General features: G+C 39.5%; 1 protein-coding gene across 7 annotated transcripts in view; it reads right to left on the reverse strand.

Moving 5' to 3' along the window:
• Positions 1-3,375: 3,375 nt before the first annotated feature.
• The window catches only part of HMBOX1 (homeobox containing 1), a 213,199-nt gene continuing 200,763 nt past the window's right edge, over positions 3,376-15,811 (reverse strand). The window contains exons 9-11 of one of the 7 annotated variants that reach the window (XM_073624844.1): positions 13,474-13,562; positions 13,029-13,086; positions 12,784-12,918 (exon numbers count right to left, since the gene is read on the reverse strand). In XM_073624844.1, the coding sequence (XP_073480945.1) occupies positions 13,054-13,086; positions 13,474-13,562 (122 nt within the window). In that variant the 3' untranslated portion in view covers positions 12,784-12,918; positions 13,029-13,053. Of the gene's footprint in view, positions 12,925-13,028; positions 13,087-13,473; positions 13,569-15,811 lie in introns of all 7 variants that reach the window. The other 6 variants (XM_073624843.1, XM_073624842.1, XM_073624841.1 and 3 more) reach the window with 6 other exon arrangements.

The following is a 15,811-nucleotide window of genomic DNA, read 5'->3' on the forward strand; positions in this document are numbered from 1 at the left end:
AGAAGCTTTTTGAAGAACACTCGTTATATATATATATATATTTTTATACGATAATTGTATCAGAAAATTATCGTATTAAACAGAGGAACATTGTCATCTACAGGCTGTGTGCAGTGACCTCTGCAAGCTGAAAATTATTTTCTAAACAATGTCTATAGCTTGCATGATGTGATCACTATGTCATAGACAGTGATGACATAATTAGGAAACCACTGTGTTCAGATCATTTACGGGTACTGAAGCGGTCACTTACAGCAAGCTGTGACAGCTAGTAGCCCTACAAAGTGTCAGCTATCAAAGGGATATAAATTTAAATCTATAAATTTATCCTCAGCACTTGGCACTATACTGTACAGAGCTTTATGATAAAATGGCCCCATCACCCAAGGCCACAGAGTCATCAAAAATTATGAGACGTATTATGGCTATTTGGACTTTTGAATTTACTTTAATGTCAAAGCTAGTATGAGATTTTAGAAATCGGATTAACAAATTTAAAACATGTTTAAACTTTGCCAACTTGCAGATCTCCTTCCTCATCTGGTCCTATTCTAGCTGAGCCTTATGAGGCACATGCGGCGGCTAACAACTGTAGCCTGTTTCTTAACTTAAAGGGAATGTATAGTGGTTTTACTTTTTTGAATGAAAGATTCCAGTCGGCTGGCTGATTAAAAAAAAAAACAGTGTCATTTTTGGCCAGTCCAATAGCCCGCTTCCACCACCACCTTTGCTGTTGATGTCTTTAGCAAATGAATGGACTCTCGTGCCCACGCAGAACGCGGCTGTACAGATGTGAACCTAGCCTTATATTTGCTAAAAGAAACCCGTTGTTTAATGAGCTCATTAGTTTATGCAGAAATTTTTACACTAAAATAAATGAGCTATAGAAGGGATTCTGCCCCCTTGCTGTTTTTAGTCAATTAAAGACATAGTGCTCTGGAATTCCTTTGTCATTGGTGCACCCTGTCATAAAATGTTTATTTATAGGACAAAGACCTTTTTTTTTTTTTATAAACAAGGTCTAAACAAAAATAAAAAAAATAAAATTGACTCAAAACCAATATACTTAACCTTTAAAGCCTTTTGAAACATATCTACATCCTAACAGGTCAGGTGAGAAATCTTTTTTTCTCTCTCTTGCTGCTTTATCTTACATACAGTATTTTATGCAAGGGAGAAGTAGTTAAGATGTTAAATTTTTTGCATTTTCAAAATAAAATATGTATTGTAATATTCAACAACTGTAATGAATCTGGGTAATGTGAACCTGCAGGCTTTCAGGGAAAAACAGTATTAAATTTGAAGATTTTGACTGAATTTTTAGCATATTAACAATAATCATTTCAACCTTAAAAACTACATTTTTGTAAAAATGAGGCGGAATGCTGTAAAAAGAATTTAGTCTAAATGGTTCAATTTTAACAATTTTTAAATATTAGGGAAAAATGGCCTCTGAGATTTACTCAAAATGGCAGAAAACTTGTTTATTTTGTGATTAAATCCTCCAATCTATAAACATAATCTAACAAAGTAGCTTATTATAAGGCACCAAAAACAGCTTTATTAATTTACCTACATAAAAAGCAAACACAACATTGAACACATTAAAAAATTCACAAAAATACACAGAAAAAAAATTAAATAAAATAAAAAAATAACTATTAAAAAGTATATTTGCAAAAGCAAGAGCAGTGCCATATTAAAGCACCAAATAAAATACAACATTCTTTATGCTTTTTCTTATAAAAAGGAGGGTGCAATTAGAATATTTTAATTTCATAAGAAATTTAGTTTAAACTATGGTTTACATGCACTGATAATTGAAGGGCTTATTCTGTATTCATTAAAGTGTAACTAAAGGACAAAACCTTTTTTTTTTTTTTTTTTTTTTATCGGGTACAGTAAGGGAGGGTTATAACCCCCATCTGTTTTTTTTTTTTCATCTGTTTCCCATTGTGGGGGTTCCCTTCACCACCTGCCAAATCCCTCCAAAACGAGGGAATCCCAGTGGGTCACCAGAACGAATGTCCCCATTGGAAGAGTTCCCCTCTATTAGTGTTCTGATATCAATCCAAAATTTGGGATTTTCTTTTTACTTTCAGTGATAATGGTAAACAAGATAACTAGAGGGGGTGAATCTCTTCAACGGGGGCACAAACAGAAATAAAAAACAGGTGCCCCAATCCTTTTTTGCTCTATCCAAATAAAAAAAATAAAAAAGTTTTGCCTTTAGTTATATTTGAAATCTCTTCAATGGCAACATATCACCTATTTCTATGTTATTAAGTAAACACAGTGCTGAAATGTCTGAGGACTATTTTTCAACGTTATTATTTTTTTTATTGCTTGGAATACGACTTAAAAATTTAGAGAAAGCAAAATTGCTCTTTACATAAAATATAAAAATACAACTAGATCAACCGCTTTGTGAACTTATTTTCATCTCAACAATGACAAAACGCATGCATGCTGAATAGAAATAAAAAAAAAAAAAAAAAAGATGTAAGAATGAATGTTTAAAATAAATTAGGGAAATTAGTTGTTTGAAATGTTTGCCAGTGACATGCATCTGTACATTTTAAGTCTACGTTGAAATTTTTGTACTGATCGAAAATCTCTCAAACCTGATTGGGGAAATATTAAATCAGCAATGTGATTTAACAGTTCAGGAGAGCCCATCCCCCCCCCCCCCCCCCCGCCCCCGCCAACTCTCAATGTTTTCCAATGAAAATTAATACAAATATGCAGATCAACCCATCTTGGTTATATTTTTTTTCTTGATCAACTGTGAACAAAGTCCTAAATTCTGCACCGAATTAAATAAATTTGCCTAAGTTGTAATGGTTATCTTCAAGATGTAGTGTTTCCTTTGCAGAATTATATTCTAGATCTTACTGGCAACCTTTAGATGATTATTGCTGCACAAAATTTGAAGAATTTCCTGAAAAGCTTGTTATGTATAAAATGCATTTTTAGATGAGAAACTTTGAGAGACTAGAAACGATTGAGTCTCGGCGTGAAGGAAAATTCACTATATCATACTCAACCTACAATAAATCAAAAGACATGAACACATTAGTCTCCTTTCATAAAATCCAGGTTACTGGAAGGCAGAGGTGTTTATTTCTAAAAACTCATGAAATGAGAGTCTCAAGAATGGGTAGAAAAATTGACGTTCTAAATCTGCAATATCTTCCTAAATGACTAAAGTTTTCAAAAAGGAAACCCCAGTCAGCGTAGATGATTTTCCTAAGAAGCAATTGGCTTGATGCAGTAATGGTCACCTTGACTTTCACAGAGTTCATTATATTTAAAAAAAAAATTCTTACAAATGTTTTTATATATAATAAAAATGAGCATCTGACTTGGCAGCTGCACGAGGAAAATGAAAAATGGTGGGGCTAATTGGCAATAATGTGTATGAATATTCACCTCAATTATCCAATCATGTGAAAAGCAAATTACTGTTCACTTTAAATACCCAATAATATGAGATTAAGATTAAATAAGTAAACAAAAAAATAAGTTTTTTCCTTGGATTGCTGAAGTGAATATTCACACAATTTATCATGTGAAGGTTCTCAACTTCTTTACTTCTGTATTAGGCCGGGTCCAGACTAGTGCGACTTGGAGGCAGGTTTCCCCGCATCCAATTTGCACAGCAGGAGATTGTGACCGGCTCTCTGTGGAGCCAGTTCACATATCTCTGCAGCGGCTCCGGTGCGATTTGCATCTTTTGGTCCATTTCAGGTCCGAAATTAGCCAAAAATTTGTCTTGAAAACTGACCTGAAATGGTAAATGAGGACGCACCGGACTCCTGCTATGAGCCGCTGCGTGCTCATATGTGAACCCAGCCTTTAACCAGCCTGGTCGTGTGAAAAAAATAAAAATAAAATTTTAATATATATATATATATATATATATATATATATATATTTATATTTTTTTACTACCAAGAAAACGGAGCTGTCTGAAGACATTTTGCCACAATGCCTGAGGTGATATTCCAAGATGGATACCTTTTTTTATTGCAGTTGAGGACAATAAACTTTAGGGCCCCTTCAGACCAGGTACATTAGGTTCTAACACAAGACAAGACAGCCTTAATCTCTTTTTATCCACTGTAGACCTCTTTGCTTCAGTGGTGTGCCGAAAACAATATGGCAAGGACCACTTTTTTTCAGCACAGCCTGGTGTGACGGCATATTCCTCATTGCACTGTGGCTAATAGAACTAAATGAAAGATTACTTGACATGTCAATAAAATTTGCACCGAGAAAAAAAAAAATTAAATAACAATAGTGCAATGCACCAATGCTGGTGCATTGACATCGATGCCTCCACACCACACACGATCAGCTGCATTCCTATGCAGCTGCTTGTGTGAATGGGCCCTTATATCACCTATACATCCTAACATCCACAGATGATATAAAATAGAGCATAAGGTGTTCTATTAAATGCTACTTCCTGGCAATTTAGCTCACATTTTCAGAATCAAAAATGTACTCCTCATATTCCTACGCAAAATATTTCTTCCATGGTCTAAAACAGTGGTCTCCAAATTGTCTAAACAAAGGGCCAGTTTACTGTCCTTCAGGCTTTATGGGGGCCAGACTGGCTGATGGGATTATAAAATGCCCTGCTGTCAATGGGTGTAAGCAATCCCCCAGCATTGTTTTAATGGGGTGGAATAGCACCCCACTGTTGGCATCACTGGGAGGAATAGTGGCCAATTAGTGGCATCAGTGGGCAGAATAGCGCCCCATTGCTGGCATCAGTGGCAGGAATAGTGCCCCTTTTGGTATCATTGGGACGAATGGTGCCCCATCATTGGCATCAGTGAGAGGAATAGTGCCCTAAGGGCCAGATAAAGGCACGCATCCAGCCCCAGGGCCACAGTTGAGAGACCACTGGTCTAAATGCACAAATTTGCATGCAAACCTAAAGATTTTTTCAGTCATGGGCCAGCAGCATTAAATATATTAGAACCTCAGGCCCAGTGGGAATAAATGACCAACTGCATTTTATAAACACATGTTGAGGAGTTATATTACTGAGTAACTATAGGTACGTACCAAGCCTCGAATATTCTATCACCCAGTTGTTGGCATGAGTGACAACAGTTTTCCCTTCTTGAAAAGTATATGTATAGAGAGACATCTTGGATAATCACCTCCGATTACAGTAAAAAGTGCAACATACACTTGCATGAACATGCTGTACATATGTGCACATATATTGGGAACATTTTTTTTTGTTTTTACCGATATTTGCTGAGGTGCTAAATATGAAAGTTGTGGTTCGCAGACACCACACTCTGGACAGCCAGTTGCATGATGAAGCCTCAGCCTTGGCTCCTCAAAAGCCAAACCTTGACATGTTTCGTGTTGGGCTTACCTCTATGACTAAGCCCCAGGGGTGGGGATTAATGTGTCAGAGCGTGGCTTGAGAGGAGCCGGGGCTGTTCTCCACCTTCAAACACCGGGCTGTCGGGAGTGTGGCGTCTCAGTAGTAGAAAGATCATTATGATTCCTGAATGAATATTTCAGACATCAGCATCCGCACCAGTGTGGATCACTGGAGTGGGTACATTGGTGCTTTGAGCAGCAAAGTCTGTAGAATGGGTTGCAGTTGCTAAATGTGAAGATTATTTCTCCTGGATAACCTTCCAGCAACAATATTTATAAATAAGTGCATGAATAATGCTTAACCTCGTGGCAAAGGAAGTTTGTGTTAATTGGCATTCCTGTTACAAAGTCATCTTCTGTAGGTTCTGCCGATCATATACTGGCTATAAAGACAGATCCGGATAGTAGTTAAAGTGATGTACACCCCATTTACTTTGGAAGGTTGTCAAGGGATTTTAGGATTCATATATTTTTTGTATGACTGAAACCTGCCCACCATGGTGTTGTGGAAGTGAGGGAGCCATGCAGAAATGGCAGGTGTTTGATTTATGTGGTTAGTGCCTGCTGGAGCCATGTAAATTCCAAAAACCTAAGGAACTCGGTAGAAATAAATAGTACTTATTGGAGTAATTCTTAAAATCGCGTTTTCCTTTTTTTAATTTTTAGCAATATAGTAGCTTTAACTACACATAATGGGCCTGAGCTATCAAGATATTATGAAGGAATCGTTATTTCCCCACACAGGGTCAAACTTTCATGGCTGGTCGGAGGCTAACTGGTGGCTGAGAAGCATTTCTGGTTCTTTTTAAGAACATAACGATACATAAGGTCCCAAAAGCCTACATCTCTTAAGTTGGACATACATGGAACACTTTTTCAGTCTCCAAAATGTATCAATGGTAGGGACTTTTATACAAACCATAATGCTCTACAGAAAAGTTGTCGTGGGGGAGAGGTCTGGGTGATAGTTGCCAGTGATGAAGTTTGATTTTACACTGATCTACTGTAGGAGTTCTCAGTAGCAGAGATTTTTATGATATATTCTAAACAGTATTTTTATTGGTAACATTTTGTTGTTTAAAGGAAAACCGAAAATACGTTTCAAAACCATTTTCTATCTCTGTCATTAGGAACGGTTTCTAATGTCAGAATGTTAGATCATTGTACAGTTTGGGAAAAATGTTCACTACATGCCCTTCTCCCTTGGGCTAGCCAATACAGGGCTCCGATGGGGTGTCCCCCAGTTGGCACCACCCAGTTTGACATACCTCAACTGAAAAATGGAAGAAGCCGAGTTAAAAAAATGTTGGCCCACAAGCTGAATCCAATCAGCCTGAATACAACTGGTAGAGCAGATTTCTGTATCCACTTTGTTTTTGAGTGAAAATCTAGATGTGTATGACTACATTATTCAGCCAGTAGGTTGATAGGGCAAAGCAAAGTCAACGCTGCTTATTTTCTGCACCATAAACTAAACGTTTAGCATTCAACTGCACAAAAGTTTTCCCACCTTGTTGGATAACAAAACTTTGAAGGTGCCACAGAGTAGGTCATCACTCTTCAGTTAACCCCAAGTTTCTCACAAGCCTGCGCTTTAACCAACATGACAGGTTTACTTTAAAGTGATACGAAAAGCTGTTTTTTTTTTTTTTTGTTTTTAAATAAAGAAAGATTTTATACTTCCCTGCTCTGTACAACAATACTACACAGAAAGGTCCCTTACCTCCCCTCTCATGGCAGTCTCCCACCAGAGCTGTTCACTTCAGCAGCTAAATGCCAAGGAGGCATCCATGCACGTGCGCTATTGAGTTGGGCTATGTGTGTCCATAGACACACATACAGCGTCAGTAAGCCACACTCCTGCTGCCTGCTCACAGAACTTTGACTGACATTAGCAGAAACCTATGGCCGCGAGGTTCTCAAGGTTTCCTGTGAAAGCAGGAAGCAAGGGGGGTGAGGCTGCAGTGGAGACAGTGCTGGAGCAGTGACAGGAGTCCAGTAAGTGTTTAAGGATGGAGGTGAGCAGGACAAGTAATGGGGCTTTTTTAGCTTAATGCAGAGAATGCATTAAGGTAAAAAACCTTTTCACATTAGAACCACTTTAAGTACCTGTAGCGCATCTTGCAAATTATTTCTTTATAACATGTCTACACTTAATGTAACCGGTGATGGGCATGCTAGTCACTAATAACATCTTGATGAATGTGTGTAGAGTTTTGTCTGGAGAGTATGTAGGTGCCTAAATATTTAGATCAAATTGTTTTTGAGATTATGGTCAGCACTAAGATATATTTTCAGATCCAGAAAAAAAGATGTACAGCCATTTGTTTCCGATCGAAGAAATTGGGTTGTCCGATCATTTGTTTCTGATCTAATAAAGAGGGATGTACTGGTATTTTTTCAGATATAAGGAATAGGGATGTACTTTTTTTTTTTTTTTCAGATGTGCGAACTGGGCATGTGCTGGTATTTTTTCAGATGTATGAACTGGGGATATAGTAGTTGTTTTTCAGATCTATTAACTGAGGGATGTACTGGTATTTTTTCAGATCTATGAACTGGGAATATAGTAGTATTTTTCCAGATCTATGAACTAGAAATGCACTGGTATTTTTTTTTAACCGCTAAAAATATTCTTCCTGTTCTTTGTCAGCAAAGTTAGTTTAATTTGATCTTTAGGAGCATGGAAGATGGACTGGGCAGATATTGAAGGAAAACATACCAATTTTACGATGTAAACTTCAACTGAAAAAGTGAAAAATTAAGTCAATGAGCATTTGGCCTGCCTAAGCAAATTGCTTGAAATCAAAACTTGAGACTCCAAAAAAAAAAGCTTTGTATAGAGTGTAGAAGGGTTAGAATTTATCAGGTTTTTTTTTATTGCAGCTGAGGAAATTTCCTGACGGAGGCTGTAACTCTTCTCTGTCCCTACACAAACCAAAAAAAAAAATTTTTGCTGGAGTTTCATGTAAAACGTAGTATACTTCATCATGTTCAGTGACCTTTGCACTCAACTGTCTGCTTTGCATTTATAGAAAAAGCCCAAGTAAACTCTGAAACACTGTGAACAGATTCAAAGTGTAGAAAAATAAGTGATCACAGCCTTACCATTTGTTAGGTTGGTAAAGCAGCCATATCCATAGTGAAATAACCCAATCGTCATGCTACAGCAGGGTTTCTCAACCAGGGTTTCTCCAGAGGTTGCTAGGGGTTCCTTGACTAAAAATAAGCAATTTCTGCCTCTCAGGTAAGTTCCAATGGACACCACTGATCTTTTTAGCTATTTGTAAGGGGGAATGTCCGCCAGTGTAAGCATTCTCCCCACTGACCATCACACTAATGTATCATGAGTTCGCTGCAACTGGAAAATTATTTCAAGGGTTCCTCTGTGTTGAAAAGGTTTAGAAAGGCTTTGCTACAAAGAAGTTACTCTCTGCGTGGAAGTAGTGACCTCTCTGGATAAAGCTAGAGCTGTTCAAATCAGCAGGGAGCATGAGCTTTGCCGAAGCGAGAGCTCTCGCTGTGATGAACAGGACACATGCCAGACATCAGGAGAGAGGTTACCAGCTAAATGAACGATAAGACTGTGTTCACTTACTACTACTACTGCACCTAATATCTGTTTACAGCATTTTACAATACGGTTCAATTGGGTTTTGATAAACGCCTCCTAATATCCTTCATAACATACAAGGGTACAGTACTTTCTATATATTGCCGTCTGGGTAAATCTTTATATAGCCAAGCTGTACCGAGCCCCAGAGCAGCTGCACGGTCTGTTATGGCTTTGTTACAAAGCTGGGGTTGGCATGTCAGAAGGGAACATCACAATACCTATTGAACTGAATACTGGTTACATAGTTTTCACTTCTGCAAGCTCATAGCAGGTCAAACCAATGGTGGACCAATGAAGGGGACCACCAAGAGCTCTCTTATAATTGTAGTTTGAGCTTAGTGTTATTGAGAGCCCGTTGCATTAAAGTTTCAGGAAGTGGGTTGTAGCAGCTTGAGGTTCAGAAAAAGCACAAATTATGGGTTTAAGTAACTGCAATATTAGGGCCCTTTGATATGCTCTCCTGGGCCTTTTCCTTTAAGGAGACATTCAGAACAGTCCAAATAAATAGAATTTTGAGGCCATTGTCTATTGTTTTCTTTTCTTCTACTTGGTAGGTCAGTAGGTAGAGCTAACAATGTTATAAATTATGATTGTTCAAACACCTGCCACCCTCACTTAAAGTAGCCTTCTCACTAAACAGTCAAAAACTGAAAGAAGACATACCTGTAAAGAGGTTATAAAGTTAACTTTCCAGTGTTGAAACACAACTGTGATTCTCCTTCCTGGCTGCTACACGTATTTGACCCTTTGGGTCCTGTCAACTTGTTATGTAAGAGCCAGTGGGAAGAACCACAGCATGCAGCAGGGGAGCAGATATAAGACATGGCGTGTGGAACCATCTGCAGCAGCCAGCAGTAGCATTTATGCACTCAGCAAAGGTCAGTATATGGCCTCTTCTTTTAAAGGTTTCTGAATCTTGAAGAAATCTTGGAACTTTGATAAAATTCCACAAGCAGATAGCCTTTATTACCTAGAATGAATCCACATAGCAGGCCAACGTGTTTCGGTCATTAGGCCTTAGTCGTGGCCACGACTAAGGCCCCACAGCCAAAACGCGTTGGCCCTCTGTGAAGATTTTATGCGCTGTTAATAAAGTCTGTTTGTGGATTTTACAGAAGTGCCAGCAATTGTTCAAGATTCAGATTCTACAGGGCTCACATTGGCGGATAGCTTGAGCACCGGTAAACACATTCAATGTAATTAAGGAGTGGAGGTTATGATGCTGTGTCTTGTTTTCAGTCTTTTGCAGGTATGCCGTCTTTCATTTTTTTTTCTTCGAAATAACAGGGTCACCTTACATCTTTACTAGTTAAACAACCATAAATCTGCAATTTTCCATCTGTGAACTATCACAGTCTAGTAATTCATCAATGGCAGTGATTTTTATAGCTTTATTCCATGCTGCCCTACAGTAAAGTTGTCATGGGAGGAGGTCTGAGTAATAGCTGCCAGTGGTGAACACAAGGCTGCAAATGACAATACAAAAGGTATAATTAGTGTGCAATTCACCTTAAATCTCATTCTAGCTTAATTTATTTAACATTAGCATCAAATATAACACACAGTGATAGTTTTGGCACTTTTGTATTGTTTGAAAACAAGGCGGTCTATGCAAAAATTCCCTTTTAAACAAGTCTGTGAAATTTCAAGCACTAATCTTCTACATTTCAGCTGCAAAAACACCAGATTTTAGCAGACAGCTATAGGGTAGCTCATAGGCAGGAATGTACTACAGATTTGTTTAAGTCAAGTTAAAAAGTGACGCCTTAGGCATTTTATAAATTGGAGAATGCCTAATCACAAAAGAACACAAACCAGTTCTTTATATTTAAGAAAGACATACAGAATAATGAAAAAAAACAAAAAACAAACAGAAAATCTATTGCCATAGACACAAGAACAAATAAAAGTGCTTTGTTAGGCAACTGTCAACCTCCAAAAATATATTGGGACACATCATTTGCAAAATTAATACTGTAGTCTGGGCAGCTTCAATTAAAAGGCATATTTTGGAGAGACAAGAGAAAAGTACTGCCTTACCAGCCAGACCTCTATCAAAGTCCTTTGTACGTGGCTCAAACGTGGTTGATGACTGGTTTAGCATACAAACTTTGGAGCCAATAAGAGTCTGTAACAGAGCAACTTAAGTGCTTATCATGCTGTTCTGCATCTTAGTGTTTTTTTACAATATAGAAAACAGGTGTCACAATTTAGAAATAAGGGCTTTTTCTGTTGTGTCCACCCCCATTTGTCAAAGAATTATAAGTTCCAGTGTGCGGCAGGGCTGCTGGGGTTTTAAACTTCCTTGACAAATGGTGGACCACCAACCGCAAACCTATGTTTGTTTAGAAGAGCCATTCTCAACCAGGGTTCTGTGGAACCCTAGCGTTTCTCGAGCGGTTTCTAGGAGTTCCTTGAGCTGCGGCTCATTAATCTACCATTTGATGGTTCCTTCATAGGTCCAGGGCCACCACCATTTGGCAAAGCTAACTGAGGACACCAATGATTTTTAGCCATTCTGACCACCACTGTAATAAGGATTCTTCCCACTGGCCACCAATGTAAAGGACATTCTTCCCACTAATCACCAAGGTAAGGGACATTAGTCCCACTGGCCACCAATATAATGGGCATTCTTCCCACTGGCCACCAATGTAAGGGACATTTTCTTCCCACTGGCCACCAATGTAAGGGACATTCTTCCCACTGACCACCTAGGTAAGGGACATTCTTCCCATTGACCACCAAGGTAAGTTACATTGTTCCCACTGACCACCAAGGTAACGGACATTGTTCCCACTGACCACCAAGGGAAGGGGCATTGTTCCCACTGACCACCAAGGGAAGGGACATTGTTCCCACTGACCACCAAGGGAAGGGACATTGTTCCCACTGACCACCAGTGTAAAGGACATTCCTCTCACTGGCCACCAATATAAGGGACGTCCCTCCCACTGGTCCTCTCACTGGCTACCAATATAAGGGATATTCCTCCCACTGGCCACCAATTTAAAAGACATTCTTCCACTGGCTAACCAATTTAAGGAGCAATCTTCCCACTGACCACCAACATAAGGGGCATTTTTCCCCACTGACCCACCCCTCCCCCAAAGAAATGGTCTTCGCAGGAGCTCCATGAGAACTAAAAATTATTTCAAGGGTCCCTCTGGAGTAAAAAGGTTGAGAAAGGCCGATCTAGACATTCAGACAAAAATTTGCACAATAATTATTTTGCAAATGCAATGGATGCTGGTAGGAACTGGCAACTGACTTAAATAATACAGGATTAAGATTAAAATTTTTCAATTCTCAGGCTAAGGCAGTTTGCCAACTGAAGCATCTTACCCCGTATTTCACATACTTAGTCATGTCTTCATACATTGCTTTAACGCTCCCTACGTTCGAGAAAGTCTTTAAAAAAATACACTTAAAAGGTGCTTAAGGAAAGAGAAGCATAAGGTGGGGGCTGGAAGCACTTGTAAAATTGGAATGCCTGAATGGAGTCAAATGTTCTAGACCCAGGGAAGGGAAGGAATATGGCTAGAATTAATACTGAGAATAGCGGACGTGAATATGGGCACTATGCCATCTTCACAGGACGAGACCCTACCAGCTAACTTTACGGACAAGAGACTGCAGTTATACTGATATAGGAACACACATTAAGGACCGAGGAAAAAGATTGCTAAGGTGCTACGTCTAAAATCTAAGAAACTTTCGATTTTGACCCTTCCCCGCTGCAGTTGGGGGTCTCAGTCATCGTCCAGAGCCTCTGTCTTGATCTCTCCCGTCCCCTGCCGGGCCAGCGCCAGGATGGTGTGGTTGACTGCAGCCATTTCGACAGCTAAGGAGATGGGGTCTTGGTGGTCGCTGTGACTGGTGCTGTCATCCTAAGTATGTAAAAGGAAATGAGAAAAGCTAGGTAAATAAAGGGACACTAAGAAATGTTGCCCACTTGACAACAGATACGACCAGCTTTTTTTTTAACCCATTTTTTTACCTTAATTAGCTGGTGGTCTTGCTAGCTAAACCTCTATGATTGGCAGTATCATCATCTTCTGAAATGAGCCAAACAACATTCATCATCCAGCCAACTGATTATTGTAAGCACCCCTGTCAGTGGAAATTAGTTTGTCTCAACACTAACTGCTACATTTGCAGGAGAGCTTGTTCTGTTGAAAAACAGACTTACTGGCTGGATCACCAGATGAAAATTAAGGAAAGAAAGCCTAAAAAATAATACGAATGTGGCCATCACGTCTAAGAATTGGTAAGCTGCAATATAATAAAGGTTTGCTTTTGGGTTTAATACCACTTTAAGCAAACCTGAGCAGATCTTAAAAAGAAAGGACATTTCCCATACTGTCCTGCAGATCACACAGAAAATAAATGAAGAGTCTCTAGGTAGACAGACCAGCTTATAGTACAAAAGCAGAGAGGCTCACCTGTTCAGAGTAATCATTGCCATCTACGTCGTCACTGTTCGAATGCCCTCCTGGACTTTGGACATCGATCCCATGACTCTCCAGGATTGCTGCTTCTTCGAAAAAAGCAAATATGGCCCTAAATTATCTGCACTGGTAATAAAAACCATCAAAAGCAACATTTATTTTTAAAATAGCTGCACAGCAAGACAAAGGATACAGCCTGGCTTGACCTGACAGTGGCTGGGACATAACATGAATTACTAATACAAAGTGCAGCCACCATGCCCTCAACCTGACCATCGGGTACCCAGTGAGTTGCACCTTAACCTCCTGTACACTCTAAAGCAGCCATTCTCAACCAGGGTTCCATGGAAATATAGGGTTCTCTCCAGAGGTTGCTAGGGGTTCCTTTTAGTTGTAACTTATTGACTTCCCAGCTCATGGTGCCTGCATAGCTCCAGATCCAACGGCATGACACCAATATTACGGGAGGCATTCTGACCCCCACGGTAAGGCGGACGTTCTTGTCACCCACCAACAATATAAGGGGCGTTCTTCCCACTGACCGCCAATTAATGATTTTTAGCAAGGGTTCCCTGAGACCTGGAAAAATCCTTATAAATAACCACTATGGCAGTACTTTAGAAAGAAAGAGTGGGTTTACATCCACTTTAAGGACTTCTCTGATGTAAAAAAGGTTGAGAAAAGCTGCTATAAAGTACTACTGCAGAAGAGCAAAGAGCTATGCTCCCTATTTGAAGATAATCAGAATAGTGTACAGCCCTAATGCTTCAAAGGATGCAGACAGGAGAGGACCATGTACCATACTTGGTGGACCTGCTCGAAATTCAAGCAATTCTGGAACAGAGTGTTCACTCTGATCTACTCTGACTTCTGTTAACCTTACTAACAATGCTAAAACGGCACTCTAACTTTCTGGCGGATAATATCGCTAGGCACGCTCAAACTCTCATCCTTTATATTTAACTTGCCGCAAAGATGCCCATCACAAAAGCCTGGAAAACTCCTGTGGTGAACATTGCCATGACCAAACACAAGCTATCCTAGATAAATGTTACATGAAAAACTAGCTAGTTATTCTATGTGATAGGCATGCCAGATGTGGAATAATCTGGAACCCCTGGATTAGATACTTTACAAGCACATGATCTGGAGGCCTATATGGGGAGTTGTGTGTTGGGTTAAGCAGAGCAACTTTTTCCCTCTCTAACTTGTTCCTCCGTCCTCACCTTGATCACACATCTTGACCTTTCTTTCCACCCCACCCCCACCCCCCATTTCTCTTTTATTTTACTTTTCCTAGCATTTTTGGGATGATGATCTTTTATACTTCATGATCAGTGCACAATTTATGCTGAACTAGGTCTACTTTTTACTACTATTGGCAACTTGCCAAATGTGTTCTGTTATGATGGTCACTTCTTCATTTCACTTATTGCAAATCTGTTCGGAAGTGAATGAGTCTCTTTGATACCTCCACTCATTTGGATTTAGCTTGTTCCTGGTCAAACAGCATATTAGATGGCCCCAGGAGTCTAAGGCAGTGTTTCTCACTCCAGTATACAGAGCAGAGGAAGAGAGCACAGCCTGCACCTCCTCCCGGCTCTCTAATTCTGTCATTAGCTATACTCCTGTTGGCAATCCAGAATGCTGTGCGAGCTGCCCGACCTGTCCTTTGCAACTAATGGCTTCATTGGTTGGCAGGACACGGGCGGACAGCCCATACAGCATTTTGGGTTGCCGATAGGAGTATAGATAGCGACAGAAAGGAGAAAGTCAAGAGGAGGTGCGGGCTGTGCTCTCTTTTACCTCTCTGTATACTGGAGTTAACACAGAGCAAGTTTTTCGTCCTTTTGCCACAGGACCCGAGGGCATTTTGCGGCACCCTGATAGAGAAATGCTGGTCTAGACACTAGTTTGTACCCTTAGACCGCTTTCCATTTTACTAAAAAACATTGAAACAGAAACATGGGCGTAATTCCGCACACAAAAGTGCACACAAGTGAATCTTCATGAACATGGTATGTTAGGCTGCATGGTCAGGTGACCAAGGCCATTAAAAACTCATCTCCCTTTGCCCATTACTATCAACACAGGACAAACAAGGGACTGTGCACTACACAGGCAATTAGAAACTGAATGGACCTCTTTAAAAAGAAATTCAAAATGACAAATAAAAAAAAGCCAATTATCCCTTTAACTGAAAAAAATTCACAATATTACTAGTTTCCAAACTGACAGACACAATGACAAATCTGCTAAATTATGCTAATCTGTGGCTAAATTCGTTACTGGCTTCGCTAATGATTATTCTGATGCATATGTATTGTCTAAT

This window comes from Aquarana catesbeiana, linkage group LG04 (assembly GCF_042186555.1).
Source record: "Aquarana catesbeiana isolate 2022-GZ linkage group LG04, ASM4218655v1, whole genome shotgun sequence".
Lineage (NCBI taxonomy): Eukaryota > Metazoa > Chordata > Amphibia > Anura > Ranidae > Aquarana > Aquarana catesbeiana.